This window comes from Dermacentor albipictus, chromosome 1 (genome assembly GCF_038994185.2).
Source record: "Dermacentor albipictus isolate Rhodes 1998 colony chromosome 1, USDA_Dalb.pri_finalv2, whole genome shotgun sequence".
Classification (NCBI taxonomy): domain Eukaryota; kingdom Metazoa; phylum Arthropoda; class Arachnida; order Ixodida; family Ixodidae; genus Dermacentor; species Dermacentor albipictus.
The window spans coordinates 107,029,232-107,046,609 of record NC_091821.1 but is presented as its reverse complement, the minus strand read 5'-3'; the positions used below and the strand labels follow the sequence as shown (position 1 = coordinate 107,046,609).

Here is a 17,378-nt window from a genome sequence, read left to right as displayed (position 1 = left end):
TGTACAGAGCGTTATTCGCGCCCGTGTGTGTGTATTTCACGTGCATTTACACTCGTCTTTGTCTTTATTCTGAACCAAATTGCGTATTTACGAAAGTTTTGACTGATAGTGGTCTATGCACGTACACGTTGTCAGTAGAGCTTAAAGATATTATGTTTATGCTCGATCCATGCTTTTTTCCGTGACGTACGTTGTAGGAGTTGAAGGACGGACTTCGGGATGAAAACAAACTTGGAGGATTTATTTTACATTATTTACAGTGAGGTGAGAGTCAAGTAACAGACGTACAGTCATTACGGGCCGGCAGCAACTCGGACGCTGCGGCCCGCGGCAAGAAGTTCGAGAGAGGTGAATCCGGGAATGCTCCAGGAATGCTCTGGAATCCTTTTAAACCCATCGAGGACTGGAAGTCGCGTCATGTTCGGCCAATGGGAGGCGCCCGTGCGGCGGTGTCACACCCGGCGGCTCCCTGCGGTCTTGCCTTGCTGAGTTGCAATGCGCTCTTCAAAGGCGGACGGTGGGTACGCTTGGGCTCCATTGTCCGAGGGCCCCCCCTACTCCCGGCGGTACGGCCCCGCTGGCTTGCAAATGCCTTCTTCAAAGGCGAACGGTGGGGGACGCTTGGTTCCCATTGTCCGAGGACCCCCCCCCCCCCCCCTACTCCCAGCGGTACGGCCCCGCTGGCTTGCAAATGCCTTCTTCAAAGGCGACCGGTGCGACGCTACCAGGCCTTCCCAGTACATCACAGCCGTCTGGCTTCGGGACACACGTTACCTGGAACAGTGCCGGGCTATCCCCTCGCTTTCTGGAAGAGCCAAGCATTGAATAGCTCCACCGGCGGCGTACGAAGTGGGGGCCTTCAACTTGTTTGCTCGTGCCGCGCTTCGGGAATGTTGCATCCGAGCTTCTGCGCTCCTTAATTAGCTGTGGTGCGATTCGATGTGGTCTGGGGAACTCGAAGTAGGCACAGGAAACAGCCCCATATCTAACAGCTCGTCCTCGCCCCGGATGTTCTGAATGGCCGGTGAACTCAATTCGCTGGCCAAGGAACGCTGAAAGAACCTGCAGGGTATTGGTGTCGAGCCTCGTTTGACGAACTTCGGGATCCTGAGCCCTGAAGAACATACGTCAAACAAACAAAACAACACAGCGCTGCACCACGTGTAAGCGCAGGCTCTTCACCCCTGACTAGCCAGGCTATTGCTGAGTCAAAATGAACCCCGATCTTTTATTTCCCCAATTTTGACAAAACAGTTCCAACCACCCTTCCAAACAGCTATCCATTTCTCCTCGAATGCCGACAAGACCAGAGTACTATTGTTGTTGCAAAACAAAGTGTCGTTGACGATGCAAACAACAAATGAAAACAGCCGAACATAACTTAAGTGGCCTAACTAGACGAACAGCATGTTTCCAATCTATCACAGTGGCGTACTTATCGCACGTATTGGTGCCACTGAACAATCTGGTCAAACTCACAAGTACGTAATCACAAGCGCACTAGCCTTGTGGTCACTAAACAGAACGCGTACTTGCGTTGTAGGCAAACTTTTCATTTACGCTTACTCACGTTTCTTCCCTGAAAGTCCTACAGGACACGTGACTTAAACGAACAATTAAACTTGCGGGACTTAGACACTCCGCAGAACCCTTAAAATAATGCGTCTTTTAATAACTCGTTCCACGCATACTTATCAGAGAAGTCAATACGGCTGCCCTCAACACACACGGGCAACCCAGTCATAAATCTGCTTCCTTCCGTCCACACAGGACACGCGCTAAAGGAACGAAGGACGCTTCCTCAATGCAAATGATGCACTTACTGAAAACCCACGCGGTTAACCTCAGAAAATAAAAAAAACGCTTATAACAAAGAAGGTTAACTAAAACACACGCGTGTTATGATAGGTCTCTCACCGATAACCTTGACCCCCAGGTTACTCACGCACACACAAAAAAGAAAGCCTATTTACTCATTAACTAACACTCACGAGACTACATGTTTACACAAACCTCATCTTTCAAATCTCGGAGCTTCTCAAACGAAAACACAAACAAAGCTCAAACCTTACACAATGAAAGAAATCCTAGTCTCAATTCGCGAAAACTTTCCGATGCTCAAAATAAAAAAAACAAAACACTTTATTTCTACGGAAGCGCTCTTGGCCTCCCTTTCCAAACGCTTATGTCTGACTCATACTTTGAGCCGTACCCGAGGTGGCCGCGGTGTGAAAGCTACTCTGGCTGCCGAGGAACAACAAGGAAAGAGAGGAAAAAGCTAATGCATACAACAATTTTTTCCGTTCAGTTTTCACCACAGATAACGGTATCATCCCTCCCATTTTATCCTTCGGTCCATTAAGCATCGATTGCTTTGAAGTCACAGATGCAGGAATACTCAACCTACTGCTTAACTTCGATCCTAAAAAATCCAGCGGCCCAGACGATATTCTAAACGAGTTCCTTAGAAAATGTGCGGAATGGTGTAGTAAGTATCTTGGGCTAATTTTCCGCAAATCACTTACTTTGTATCAACTACCAGACGCCTGGAAAATTGCAAAAATAATACCCATTCACAAATCTGGAGATAAGTCTTCAGTACCAAATTACCGTCCGATATCTCTTACTAGCACTTCGTGTAAGTTATTCGAACACATTATCCTAAAACACAACCGTTTTTCTTGAGAAACTATATTTCTTGTCCTCTAATCAGCATGGATTTCGTAGCGGTTTGTCCACTATTACCCAGCTAACCGAGGTAGTTCATAACCTCGCACTTAACATCAACAATCGCGGCCAAACGGACGTGATTTTACTTTATCAAAGGCCTTTGATTGCCTATATCACAGTAAATTAATCGCAAAACTAAGAAGTGTAATCGGAGAGGGATCCGTTCTTTCATGGAGAGAGAGAGAGAGAGAGAGAGAGAGAGAGAAGAAACTTTATTAATAAATGGCCGGCAGTTTCGTTGTGGTGGCCTCAGGTGGCGGCTCCAAGTCCTTGTACTCGGGCGGCATCTTTGGCTTGCCGGACGGCCCAGAGCTGGTCTGCATAAAATATTTTTTAACAAACCGCTCACAGTTCGTGTTTTTAGAAGGTGTTAAATCAGAAACAGTTCCTGTAACTTCAGGAGTTCCTCAAGCTTCAGTCCTGGGACCACTATTATATTTAATCTTTATAAATGATATTACAAAAAACATTGACTGTAGTATCAAGCCCTTCACAGATGACTGCATTATTTATAAAGAAATTCACAGCATCACAGACCATCTTAAACTCAATGCATCACTTGGTAAGTTAGTAGACTGGTGCGCTAAATAGCAAACGTCCATTAATGTTAAAAAATCCGTAACCATTGCAGTAACACGTAAACAGAACCCGTCCCAATTCACTTACACTATTAACAGTAAACCACTAGCGAATGTAGAACAACATAAGTATTTAGGCGTTACGTTGACATCTGACCTCAGATGGGACACACACGTTGCCAACATTACAGCAGCCGCACTACGCAAGCTGTTCTATGTAAAAATATGTTTAAGAATGGCATCCGCTTCCGCAAAGCTACTAGCATACACTACAGTCGTAAGACCAGTGTTAGAATATGCTAACACAGTTTGGTTCCCTCATTCCCTAACTAGTATAGCAAAATTGGAGTCAGTGCAGCGCAAAGCCATAAGATTTGTGTATAACAAGTATAGACGCATGGACTCTCCCACTAACCTTCTAGCTTCTACTGGCATTAGGACTCTATCCACAAGGGCAAAGCAGGTACGTCTCAAGTTTTTGGACCAACTGCTGCATGACATCTATAAGATAGATTTGTCTAAGTATATCGCATTTCACAGTCGCGCCCGACTCGTCATAGGCATAAATACACATTAACTGAATATTCTTTCAACAATGACTCGTTTGGGCAATCGTTTCTTCCATTACGATACGGGTTAAATCCCGATGTCATGGACGCCTAAACAGTGTCCGCTTTCAGTGCAAAGTTAGAACATACATCTAACATCTAGTACCATCGCCATTGCCACGCATCCTCTTTCATTTGAACGCTAGTTCCCTTAGATTCCTGCACTTTCACAACGTATTTCCTTTCCTAATATTTGCTGGTGATGACCGCGGAAATGTGTACCGGTTGCCTTGGTGTAAGAGATTGCTTATGCTATTGCCCATAATTTTGTTCTTGCACTATCACTGGAAGAAGAAGAATAGGGCCAACCGAGCAGACTTGTTCTACATGTGCTCCCGATTCAGCTTGCGATTCCTGCGGATCGCCTCCTCGCAACGCTTGACTCTCCGCAGCATTCGACTCAGCTCAAGAAACGCCATTCAGACAGACCACGCACACCGACGTGAGTTTATTCTTCACGCAAGTACTAATCCTGAAACTTGCAAGGTAACGGCCGTGCTAAGCCTATATACTCACGATTGCAGAGTCCCCCTGCCTGAGGCCACGTGTCTCGTGCCTCGAGATCCACGTGCACGCCGAGCCGCCCGACAACGGCTTTTTTCCCCATGTTTTTTCTCTCTTCAAACGTAGCCGCGACCTAGTATTATGGGAGTTGACTGAACGAATTCCATAACAGGAATAACAAATAATGAAGCAGAGATGAACGACACAGAGCCGACGTTCGACAGCAACAACGGAAAAACACTATGCATGACCGGACCGTGGATTATGCTACTAGGGCGACATCAGAAGACGAAAGAATCCATCGCAACGTCGAAGACGCAGAAGGAATTCTCATACGAACACAGCAAGGGGCAGAACACGAATGATGGAAAACGGCAACAAGCCCCTTGAAAGCCATGGGACCACAACAACGCAAGCAAGCCACGTCATCGCTGGCCAACGACCCCACCGCTACCAGAAAACCATTACAAGATTGTTTACAGACCTAATGCCGGTGGGAAAGTATCAAACTGGAAAGACGGAGTGATAGCAAGAGGATTAACCCAAGCATGCGGAGTCACACCCCAGGAGCTCTACGCCAAAGTGATCATACAGACACAGTGGCAACAAAACTTAATTCTGGCAAGTACCGAAGAAGAGGATCGCGCACTTAAACTAGCAGAAATAACAAGCATCGAAATAGGACACGCAACATACGAAGTCACACCGTACCTCAAGCCGATTCCGGGCATTGTACGTGGCGTTGTTCACGGAATAGAGGAAGGCACCACCGACGAGCAGCTAGTAGATCTATAGCAACGACCAATAAGTGCAAAATCCTGTACGCTAGAATGCTGGGAAGATCGACATCGGCAGTGATCACAATCGAGGGTCCGCACGTGCCGTTCTACGTTAAAATTGGATGTACGCTCACCCGCTGCAGACCCTACAGAAAGTCAGTCCAGTGCTGCAGATCTTGCAGGGAGATAGGACACAGACAAGACGTCTGCCGTAATCCAAACGACGAACTATGTAACAAGTGCGGAGAACCCAACGCTGATTCAAATAACCACCAATGCGAACCGAAATGGAAGCTCTGCGGAATGCCCCATGAAATGGCGAGTAGAGACTGACGAACGAAGCTGAAACCTGCCCCGCCACCGTTGAGAGTCAGGGAGTGGTCAAGATCGAGACAGAGAAGCTTCTGGTACCAGGCTAGCGTAGTAACTACGAACGACAACGAGCACATGATGACCATGTCACCATCGCCACAGTCACTGAATGAGACCGAGCAGACAAAAAGATCCAGATCTAAGTCGGGATCGAGATCGAGGGAACGAAAACAGAGCGTCCCCCGGATAACGGCAACGGGCGTGGAACACGACAACACCCAGCGCAAGGTAAGCTGGGCCAACGTCGTCACAGGACACAATCATACGTCGAGGGAAAATAATGGCGTTCAAACCACAAGACACTCGAGGTACGAAGACACGATAATGATTCTCCGAAGACAGAACGATGAATTGAAGCGAGAACTAGAACAGCAAAAGAAGGAGACACAAGAGAAGGAAGCCAGCATAGAAAAACAGCTCGAATACCTGATGCGAGAAATAGAACTACGGAGAGAACAGACCCAGCAATCGCAAACACCACTACCGCGGCCTTCATCCCCACCACCACCATCATCACCAACACGACCAGAGCCATCAATGCTGTCGAACCAAGTGGTGATAACCCAGAACGACCTCAAGACACTTGAAGACCGCATCAACGCCAACGTGACCGTCATGAAGGAAACCACACTGTCCACAGTAACGCAGGTTATGCAAACCACGGTAACACAGATGATACAGACTGGATTCCAATCTCTCAAGAGCGAAATAGAGAACCAGATTCAGGCTCTACAGACCAAAATGACACATTCGGGAGAAAGTTTCATTCAACGCATCCACATGCTTGAAGAAAGAGATAATGCTCACAAGAAGCCTAAGTACCCTGCGAAAGAAGCCAAGATAATGCAGACCCTAAGCGAACAAGATGGCAAGGCTAACGAAAGAGAAAAATGACTTCAAGCAACACCCACGGCTCAAAATTTGGGAATGTAACTGTCATTCTACCCCAAGTAAGGGAAGCAACCTTGTACAATTCTGCGCGCAGTTTGACCCAGATATTATAGCCTTACAAGAAACCGAAGCTGAAGACTTTAAGGTCAGTGGTTACCTCACTCACTTCACCGACGGTAAAACGAGGACAGCAATCACGACCAAGAAGGCTACCAACGCTCAACGACACGACATCCAACACCGCATCGAACACACCCTCGTCGAAATCGCACCCGAGAAAAAATAGCAGCAAAGCCTCTTTGTGTTAAACGTGTACAGCTCACCAAAGGACCACCTAAAGGATCTAGACAAGCTAATGCGAGAGGTGAAGAAGCTGAGCAAGGTTAACGGGCTGATATATAGTGGTTGGAGATTTAATGCTCCCTATGTGGCTTGGGGTTATGCGGCCCCTAAGAAAAAAGGTGATGATGAGCACAACGTAGCCCAACAATACCTCTTCACGCTACTCAACGGGCCGCAGACACTCACGCGCATCGGCAACAGTGTATCTAGAAACACCAGCCACGACTTCACATTCGTACACTAACTCAAAAAGTAAGAGTGGAGCTGCATGGACGAGAATCTGGGTAGCGGCCATTATATAGTGCAAACGATCATCTCTCACCACAAAGCAACGATGAAGATAGGAAAAGCCAAGATCACGGACTGGCAGGCCTTTCGCAAAGATGAGAGCGCCATTAATGCGACGATAGACGACATAGAAATATGGATCAGAGGAGTCGTGGAAAGAGCCGAGAAGCATACGAGGACAATCCAGCTGTCGCAAGTCACCCCCGTGGTCGACGCCCACTTACTCCACCTATGGGAGGCACGGAGGGGACTCGCGAAACGCTGGCAGTGTAACAAGTGCAACCGGAAACTCAAAATTCAAATCTCCAAGCTGATCAAGAAAACGCAAGAGTACTCTGAACAGCTTGAAAGAAAAAACTGGCGCGAAACATGTAACAAGCTTCAAGGGACCTTAAGCAGCAAGCGCACTTGGGCGGTACTCAAGACTCTCCTATCAAAGAAGGAGAACAAGAACGCCACAAAACAGAAAGGGCAGAGAGAGAGAGAGAGAAAACAAGGGTAGGAAAGGCAAGGAGGTCAACAGAACAGCATCCGGTTTGCTATCCTACACTGGGGGTGGGGGAATGGGGAATAGAAAGAGGAAGAAAGGGAGAGAGTAAGCACTGAGTACGTGTGGGAGGGACACCATACACACGGACACTATAAGCGGTCTCTTAAGCCCATGCACTTCAAGTACTGCACTAGTGCACGAATCGCTTTTCGAGCCAGTGACGGATGTGGCCACGGTTCGAGTATCTTTGACTCGGTGAACGGTCTCGAGTCCAGTCGGCGTAAAGTTGCCCGCAGAGAGAGGCGTTGGACATCGTAACGAGGGCAGGTACACAATAGGTGCTCGATGGTCTCCTCGCACCCACAGGAGTCGCACATCGGGCTCTCGGCCATTCCCATACGGTAAGAGTATGCGTTCGTGAACGCCACTCCCAGCCACAGGTGAGACAACAAGGTTGTTTCGCTACGGGAAAGGCTAGATGGCAGAAAGGGCAGAGACTCACACACAACCACCCGGTGAAAGAGGAAGACATTATCAAAGAAGTGAAGGAGAAGTTCGTCGGTACGGAGCGGAACATAACTGTAGATGCGCACTTTGACGAGTATCAAGGCAACCCAAATATAGAACTGGCTCGACCCTTCACAGAAGCAGAAATCGAGAGGGCCTTGAGCAAGCTCAACCTCAACACGGCGCCGGGGTACGACAGAATAAACAAGTCACTCCGGAACCTTGACGGACCCTCTGTAGACGCGCTCTTAAAATACGTCAACGAGTGCTGGGAGCATGGTAAGGTACCACCGGAATGGAAACATGCCGAGGTAACCATGATACCTGAACCCAACAAGCCCATCAGCGTGCAGAACGTTCGACCTATATCCCTCACCTCTTGTGCTGGAAAACTCTACGAGCACATGGTGCACAACCACATGCTCGAACATCTCGAAGACAACGGACACGTCCCAAACACCATGTTCGGATTTAGAGCTCACCTGTCTACACAAGACGTGTTATTGCAGATCAAGGAAAGAGTAATCGACAAACTGGACACGCACAGCTAAAGAGCCATCTCGCACTTGACGTGAAAGGGGCTTTCGACAACGTGTCACGCGAAGCCATACAGCAACACCTCAACGTATATAACTGCGGCGAAAAAATATATAATTACGCCAAAGCTTTTCTGAAAGAACGGACAGCCACAGTGGGGATGGGCAACTTACGATCTTAGAAATTTGACATACCGCGAAAGGAGAACGCCACAAGGCTCCGTCATTTCGCCGATGCTATTCGATCTGGTGATGAGCTCGCTACTCAAGCAACTGAAGCAAATCGAAGAGATTGGTCACGCAATATACGCTGACGACTTCACCGTCTGGACTACGGGAGGGTCGACAGGTAAACAGCAAGACGCTCTACAAGAAGCGGTTGACATAACGGAAAAGTACCTGGAAGCATGTAGACTGACGTGCGCACCTGAAAAGTCGGAGCTCTTGGTGCTAAGAAAGCGCACAAGAGGCCAACAACCGCAGCAGATACCAGACCCGGTAGTAAAGGTGGAAGGCATCATGATTCCGCAGCTTACGTACGACGCTCCGCATCCTCGGACTACTGATTCAAAAAGACGGGGCCGGGGGAGCAGAGTTGGAAAAGACTCAGAGAACAGTGCAACAAATAACCCACCTTATCAAAAGAGTGACGAGCAAAAGTCACGGACTCAAGGAAGAAGACTGCACGAGAATGATACAAGCGCTGCTCACGAGCATCGTCACGTACGGGACCCCATACGTTGACATGAAGAACAGTCAACGAGACAAAGTAAGCGCCCTCATCAGAAAATCCTACAAAATTGCCTTGGGCCTGTCCCCCTCCACGTCCACAGCGAAACTACTCAAAATGGTAGTCCACAACACGTGCGAAGAGGTCGTGAAAGCGCACAACGTCAACCAATTGGAGAGACTAAAGCTGACAAAGACGGAGACGGAAGAGCCCTGCTCCAAGATCTGGGCTACGAAGTCGAGGATGAGAGGCGCCTACCTCAGCGCACACGAGATCAGAGACAAGCTACACATAAGTACCATTCCCAGAAACATGCATCCCGAGTACGACAAGGAAAGGAGACAGGCGAGAATACAGGCGCTCAAGCATATACTCGAACGCACCAACAGCAAAGAAGAAAATGTTGAGATACACGGACGCAGCTGCGTACAGAGCAAACGACCGATTTGCAGTCAGCGTGGTCAACGAGAAATGCGAACAACTTGCAGCCATATCCATACGTGCCAAGGACGCGAGCACAGCGGAAGCGCTGGGCATAGCCCTGGCCATCGCAACGTGCAAGAAGACCCTAGTTACCGTGGTGACGAACTCGCAAGAAGCATGCAGAAGGTACTTGTTACGTTCTACCGGCCAAAGGCCGGCAGCTACGCGATGAAATCCAGGCCGATTCGCAGAGCAAAAAGACGACGCTTTATTTCCAGCTCGTAAATATATATTTGCGGCGAGGAGTTACGGAGTCGCCATCTATCGGAAGCGCCTCGCTGGCGTAGTATGAGGGCTCACGCGGCGCGCTCCTCATAGGTTTTGCTGTCAACGCTCACTGAAAACACCACGCGCGAGCTCTTTCGGATATTTCTGTAAGTACTTTCGAAATGAGAGAAGTCTTTTAATGTCTCAATAATAATTTTGGGCAAACTGAAAGCACCGAATCGTTTACACACGCTATCTCTTTACCGAATACGTACAGTGAACGCCACTGAGTGCGGTCGCCGCGATGGAGTCTCCCGAACCAGCTTCTTGCGTAAAAGGTAGGTAAACGCTGAGAGCAAACTATGTGAAATATGTCCTTTTAGTGTTTGTATAACTAAATGGAGCGTAATAGAACGAAGCCTTAATGCAGCGATCGCACAGATTCGCAGCGACCGACTGCGCGTCTGCATGCTTGTCCGCGCTCTGTTTCGCTTTCGCAGCGAGGGCGTTTTCGCGCCGTGCCATGAGCGTTAGGCCGCAGAATATGAGCATTTGACAGTACACAAGCAGCCATTGTTGCGTGGGCGCTATCAGAGCTGTTCAAACATAATTTCATTGCAGAGACTTCGACACCTACGGGGACTGTGATGTGCCGTCGCGACGACTCCATCCTTTTTTATCTTCTCAATTCTGGGATGTTTCAATATTATTTCTCGAGTTGCGTCGCACTGTATGTTTATCGGTGTTCTCAGCGTGCGATTTCCCGCTGCTGCTTTTTTGTAATCCAGTGCATTAGTTCATAACACAAACATGATCATATGCTATGCTTCTTTTATGTGCTTCTTACCGCTCCCTTTCCACTCCAGTGAACTTGCCAGTATCTATAGCATCGACAAGTTAAAAAATAAATTAAATTATGGGGTTTTACGTGTCAAAGCCACTTTCTTATTAGAGGCACGCCGTAGTGGAAGACTCCGGAAATTTTGACCACCTGGGGTTCTTTAACGTGCATCTCGGATCGGATCGGAAAACATTTATTGGGCTCTAGAAAAGAGATCTTCGCGGCTTCAGACGGCCTCTTCCATCTTCTGATGGATTCTTCTGTCTGCAATCACAGGGTTGGTGCCCTAGTCCAAGGCTCCACTGAGTATGGCCAACCCGCGAGCTCGCTCTACTAGGCGCTTTTGGCCGTTCAAGCTTACGCTGGAAAGCATACTTTCCCACTGTTCCGCACTCGGGTTTTTAATTTTATAGATAGTTGGGGACTCAATATTTTGACAGGCCCATGATATGTGGTACAGATCTGGTTTCTCTCCGCACCATGGGCACTTAGCCTCATATTGTGTAGGGAAAATTTTATTCAGAAGGTTTAGATTCGGGAAAGTACCCGTCTGCAGTTGTCGCCATGCAGCAGCATCCTCTCTGCTTAGATCCTTATCCGGGGGTGGGTACTTCAGTCTGACCCCTTTATAATAATTTAGGATATCTGAGTAGCCCATGGGTACTGACTCGGGTTCCTCAAGGCTGGATGTGTCGGACGCCCGGTTGGTATGCCCTCGAGCTATCCTATCCGCCTCTTGGTTCCCTGTTATGCCAGTGTGCCCTGGTACCCAGATTATGGTATGGTGAACTTTGTTTCCCGGGTCGCATGAGAAGAGTATGTGGCGTGCTCTGCGCCCAATTCTGCCATTTGTATAATTACGGCATGCTGCTTGAGAGTCTGTTATTATTGTTAGGGACCTGCCAGATCGATAGCCCTCCAGTGCTGCCAGAGCCACAGCTGCCTCTTCGGCCTCGACTACCGTGCAGTCCTGTAGTGATGCGCTGGTGATCTCCTTGAGGTCCGAAATAACCACCGACGCCACTGCTCTGCTGTTGTGTCTTCCGTCTTTGACGAACGTTGCCGCGTCCGTATACCTTGTGTTGTCCTTGTTCGCCAAGGTTCTCTGCACGTACTCCGCTCTTGCTTCTCTACGCGCCTTGTGCAGGTTCCGGTCCATATTCTTGGGTATCGGTGCGACACGCAGTGTACTGCGATACTTGTCCGGAATGGCCTCGGTACGTTCGATCTCTTGGATGATGTTGCCGCCGCCATATCTTCGCAGGAGCACCCTTCCCGTGGGGGTCTGCATCAACCTACGTGCCTGTAAGCATAGTAGTGCTTCTCTTAGTTCACTGAAGGTATTGTGCAGTCCCAGGGCCAGCAGTTTCTCGGTCGATGTGCGCTGCGGCAGGTGAAGCGAAGTTTTGTACGCCTTTCGCAGTATGGCGTCCGCTTGTTCTTCTTGCTTGATGCATTTGTGGTAGGGAAGGCTATACACCACTCTGCTAACCACGAGGCTCGTGACTAGCCTAAATGTGTCGCTCTCCTTCATACCGTGTCTCTTGCTAGATACTCTGTTGATCATACGGGCTACCTGCATGGTGGCAGTCTTCAGCAGTATCAGAGTATGATTGCACCGTTGATTGGACTGAAGCCACATCCCCAGGATCCGAATGGTGGTCTTCTCCGGAATGCGTTGTCCCGCGAGGTATACGTTGAGGCTGAGCTCATCGCTTGTAGGGACCGTTCGATTTTGTTTGCCTCGCCACACCCTTAGGAGCTCTGACTTCTCCGTCGAGCAGGTGAGGCCCCTGGCCCTAGCGTAGGTTTCTACGCAGGTGGCCGCTTTTTGCAGGCACTCTTCTTTTTCGCTGAGCGATCCCCGGTTCACCCATACCGTGATGTCGTCAGCGTAAATGGCGTGCCGTATGCCTTCAAGTTGTTCGAGTTGTCTTGCTAGCCCGATCATTGCGACGTTGAAGGGGATGGGGGAGATGACCGACCCTTGAGGAGTTCCCTTGTTTGGGGTGCGAAACTTCTCTGTTCTGACTGCTCCCAGGCCGATTGTTGCTATCCGGTGAGAGAGGAAGGCCTTGACGTAGCCATGAATCCTTCTGCCACAGTTCAGGCTATCCATTCCTGTGAGTATGGCTTCGTGGCTGACATTGTCGAAGGCTCCTTTAATGTCCAGTGCCATGATGACGTGTTCGCTGTTTTGTGGGACGTTGCTGAGCACCTCCTCCTTGAGCTGGAGGAGCACATCTTGCGTCGATAATTTAGGGCGGAATCCAAACATGCTGGGGGGTACAGCTCGTTGCCCTCCATATAATTTTGTAGCCTCATTGTAACCACCCGCTCGTACAGCTTGCCTAAGCATGACGTGAGAGAGATTGGTCTAAGATTTTCTACTTGCAGTTTTTTGCCAGGTTTTGGAATCATCACTACCTCCGAATGCTTCCACTCCTCGGGTACTGTCTCCTCCGCCCAGTGCTTGTTGAGATAGTAAGTTCGACTACCAGCTCATCACTCAGGATGCGAATCAGCGCGTTTTTTATCTTGTCTGCGCCTGCAGCCGTATTCCTAGTGGTATTTCTTATTACTGCGTATACTTCCTCTTTGGTTATAGGCCTGTCCAGATCAGAATTTTCTTTCCCCTTGTAGCACTCCGTGTAGGCTGCTGGGTCACCGTCCCCGAAGCACTTGTGCCTTACTCTTTCTATGAGCTCATACTCTGAGCCCTGAAACTGGTGAACCAGCCTCTGTATGGCCTTGTTGTTCTCCGACTTGGTTTTAGTCGGGTCCAGGAGTGCTTTGAGTATGCTCCACGTTCGAGCGGTACTCAGGGTTCCGCTTAAGGAATTGCTAAATTGCTGCCAATTTGCTCTCGCCAATTGTTCCGCATACTCTTCTGTCTTTTGCGTAATTTCCGCAATCTTCAGCTTTAGCTTCCTATTAAACTTCTCTTTCTTCCACCTTTTGGTTAGGCTCTGTCTTGCCTCCCATAGTCGAAGCAGTCTAGAGTCAACCTCCGGTATTTGCTCTGTGCGGTCAATCTCCTTGGTGTACTCGCTTTGCCTTTCCTTCAGCATATTCCCCCATTCCTCGATTGACAGTATCGCGCTCAGCGGATGTACATCACAGGCTTGTCTAAAGGCATCCCAATCCATTATTTTTGCTGTACCTATCCGACGCTTTACGTGAGCCATTCCAATTTGCGTCTTGATTATGTAATGATCACTACCCAGGCTTTCCAGCATATTTTCCCAGACCGCCTGTCTCGCTCTTCTTACGAAGGTGAGGTCAGGGCTGGTGTCCTCCTGGACGCTGTTTCCCATCCTGGTGGGGACCTCTGGGTCCGTTAAGAGTTGGCAGTTTATGTTGTCAGCCGCCTCCTTGACTGTCGTACCCTTTTTATCGGTGGTCTTGCATGTATCCCCAGCTAGGATCCTTGGTGTTGAAGTCTCCAACGATTACGAGCGTGTTGTTTTTAGCCAACCTGCTCACACCGTGGAAAAGGTGCGTGAATTTGCCCTTCTGCTTTTGAGGACTGTATACGTTTACAATAAAAGTACTTCCGCCGTTCTTCTTTTTCGGTATAATTTCGGTAATCTCATGATCTATGTCTGTGTCAGCAATCTTGCCGTGTGCTATGGCGGCAAGGGTGTTGCTGATCAGAATGGCTGTTCGACCAGTGACCTCATTTGCTTGGCATGTATACCCCTGTAATTTTGGCGTGAAGCCCCAGGTCTCTTGCAGAGCAATGACGTCGGGCGGAATTAACTGCTTGTTGATGAACTGTTGTAATTGTCCTTGTTTTCTTCGGTAGCCTCTGCAATTCCACTGCCAGATTTCAAGTTTTTCGTTTTTGCCTTTTCCTTTATTGGGTCTGGCCATGATTAGTCATCTGAATACAGGCCTAATGTTGGACGTCGCTGGTCAAATTTGTCTTTGACCCCTTGTGTTCTTTCTTGTTTACGCATGTTGCGTATGTCTGTGTTTTGCATCTCTATTCGTTGCTCTATTATGTTGAATTTCTGTCTCATCTCTGCCATGAACTTGACAAAGTGTTCGGGTGCTTCTGATGCCTGTTCTTGTGGATGCGATGGCCTGTGAGGGGCTCCCGATTGGAGGTCCCTAACTGCTCTCATTAGCTCTTCAATCTTCTTAACCTGCTCCTCTACCTTCTGTCTGAGGACCCTATTTTCTTTTTCTAACTGAGTCTCGTGTGTACTGATGTTATTTCGACTATTGTTACCCGAGTGCGGAACAAGCGATTTGGGAGGGCCTGCATCCCAGCTCACCTTGCCGTTGTTAATGTTGTTGTTGGGCTTCTGCTTCTTCTGGTGCCGCTGCAGCTGCGGCTGTTGCTTGCCTCCCTTGATGCCTTGGGACGACTGGGGAGCGTTGGTCCGTGATCGGCTTCGTGAACTGTTCCGTGAACGGCTCCGCGAACTCCCCCTCCGCTCCTGGCTCTGGTTCCGGGATTGGCTCTGGTCGCCCTCTGAGCTGAGCCATCTCTTCCGATGCTGCTGCTGCTGCCCGCTTAAGCTCTTATGGCGGCTTTGCCGCCCGCCATAGGCGGCCCGCGAAGCTCCTTGAACTGCTTCAGGCGCTCCTTGCAGTCCCTGGACCCGGTGGCATGGTCGCCTCCACATACCAGGCACTTTGGCTGGCATTGATGTCCTTCCGGCGGGTTCCGTGCTCCGCACTGCCTGCAGGCCTTGGCATCCGGCGTCGGACATACGTCAGATCTGTGGCCTTGTTGTCCGCAGTTGTAGCACACTTGCCTCGTCGGTCGGTATGGGTGGCATTTGTATTCGCCTCCCCACCAGTTGACCATCCTGGGAATGAAGGGTCCGTCGAAGGTAATGAGGGCTGTCTTCGACTTCCCCAGCATTCTGGCCCCCAGTATGGTTACACCCTGGGTGCGCAGTGTCATGTTTTCCATCAATTCTTCTTCTGTGGTCCCGGCGTCTATCCCGTGGATCACGGCACGCTTGCAATCTTCAGGTGTCGCTACGTAGGTGTTGACTTGAAAGGAGCGTCCTCCGAAACTCAAGCTGGTGATTCCTCGAATTATCTTCGCGGTCTCGTCGCTTGGTGTGCTCGCTATTATGATGTTGGAGCCTAGTCGCAATCTGATGATAAAGTCCTTGCCGCCTCTAATCTTGTTTCCGCAGGCCGGACCGATGGCTTTCGCTACATCGGCTCCTTGTAGTGCCTTCACCGGCAATCCATCCTTCGGTCTAATAATAATCTTCGCGTCATTTTTCGGGAGCGGTGGCGCCCTTTGCCTAGGCCGCTGCGTTGCTCTCCCTCCGATTGAGTTTGGCGCGCTCGCGCTTTCCACGCAGGCAGGTGCGTCGCTCGTTGTGACGGCACTCGCCGGCGCCATCTTGCCATTGTTTGCCCCTGCCTGGGGCTCTCCGTTCTTCAAAATGGCGGCGTTCCGTAAACCGCGTTTTGGGGCCTTAATTTGGCGCTTGGTCAGGAAGAGTGTCCAATCGTACTCACTCTTCGGATGATTTGTTGGGTCCGCTGCTTCATGAAGCATATAGGCGCCTTCGTAGTCCTCGGTTTTCGCTACCTCTAGGTCGGAGGTGGCCTCGAGGTGGTCGGCTTCCATTTCTTGAGCTTCGAGGGGATTTTCGGCGACTCCGCTCAGTGTTGATTCAGAATTCGGCAAATTCGTGTGGCGGAGACCGATGTCAGGCTGCGTCGATGCCATGGTGTCGGTCTTGCTGCCCGCAAGCGCCGTCAAAGCGCTGGACCTAGCATCAGGCCCAGCGCCTGCGCTCCGCTCGGCCACGCGAGAGGCCTGAAAAGTCCGATAAAAAACCCCAAAAACGGGCCTATCGGCTTGAAACCGGTATCCAGGTGGTCGGAAACTTGAGCGGTATCAGACACAACCAGTGGTTGATGGCTCGTTGATGGGTAGCGGTCCGAATAGGTCGAAAAATGTGGAGTCCATGCAACGCACGGTCAGCGTCTCGCGAACTTCTTCTTCCTTATCACGTGCACCTAAATCTAAGCACACGAGTGTTTTCGCATTTCGCCCCCATCGAAATGCAGCCGCCTTGGCCGGGATTCGATCCCGCGACCTCGTGCTCAGCAGCCCAACACCATATCGACAAGTTCATAGAGCAAACCGTCATGACCTTAGTCGGGCAGCGGACTCGGCGAGCGTCTCGGTGCGCATTTTCCGAGCATCGCAGACCCGGCGCCGTAGCAGAAATCTTCCTCGCGTCTGTGCTTGTTGCATACCCGAGTTGTAGCCGATGACTGTTTGCCGGTTTTATGTTTTGCGAGCCAAGCTTCACGCAGCTCCTTGTCCTGCGACTACGTGTGAATAAGGCACTGCGGCACCGAGCAGTAGCCTACCATGTTGCGCGCCTTCAACGGCAGCCACTACCTATCGTAGTGCTTTCAAGCGTTGTAAAGGAAACACTCGAAGCGGGAAAATCTCGCCACTAAATGAGCACCGCAGCGTACGAGGGAATTTAAACTCTC

At 49.7% G+C, this 17,378-nt stretch overlaps 1 protein-coding gene across 1 annotated transcript; it reads right to left on the bottom strand.

The window, feature by feature from the left end:
- Nucleotides 1–2,923: 2,923 nt before the first annotated feature.
- On the bottom strand, nt 2,924–16,858 carry LOC139055540 (zinc finger Ran-binding domain-containing protein 2-like). Its single transcript, XM_070533044.1, has 2 exons — nt 15,170–16,858; nt 2,924–3,047 (listed from the first exon to the last, which is right to left on the bottom strand). Exons 1-2 carry the CDS (start codon nt 15,608–15,610, stop codon nt 2,946–2,948), a joined length of 543 nt encoding a protein of 180 aa, XP_070389145.1. The 5' UTR covers nt 15,611–16,858; the 3' UTR covers nt 2,924–2,945.
- Nucleotides 16,859–17,378: the final 520 nt, after the last annotated feature.

Coding starts and splice junctions, on each gene's coding strand:
- LOC139055540 (XM_070533044.1), bottom strand. CDS start 15,610: ATGTCCGACGCCGGATGCCAAGGCCTGCAGGCAGTGCGGAGCACGGAA. Junction 3,048..15,169: donor ACAACATTAACAACGGCAAG/GTGAGCTGGGAT, acceptor TATTTTATGCAG/ACCAGCTCTGGGCCGTCCGG.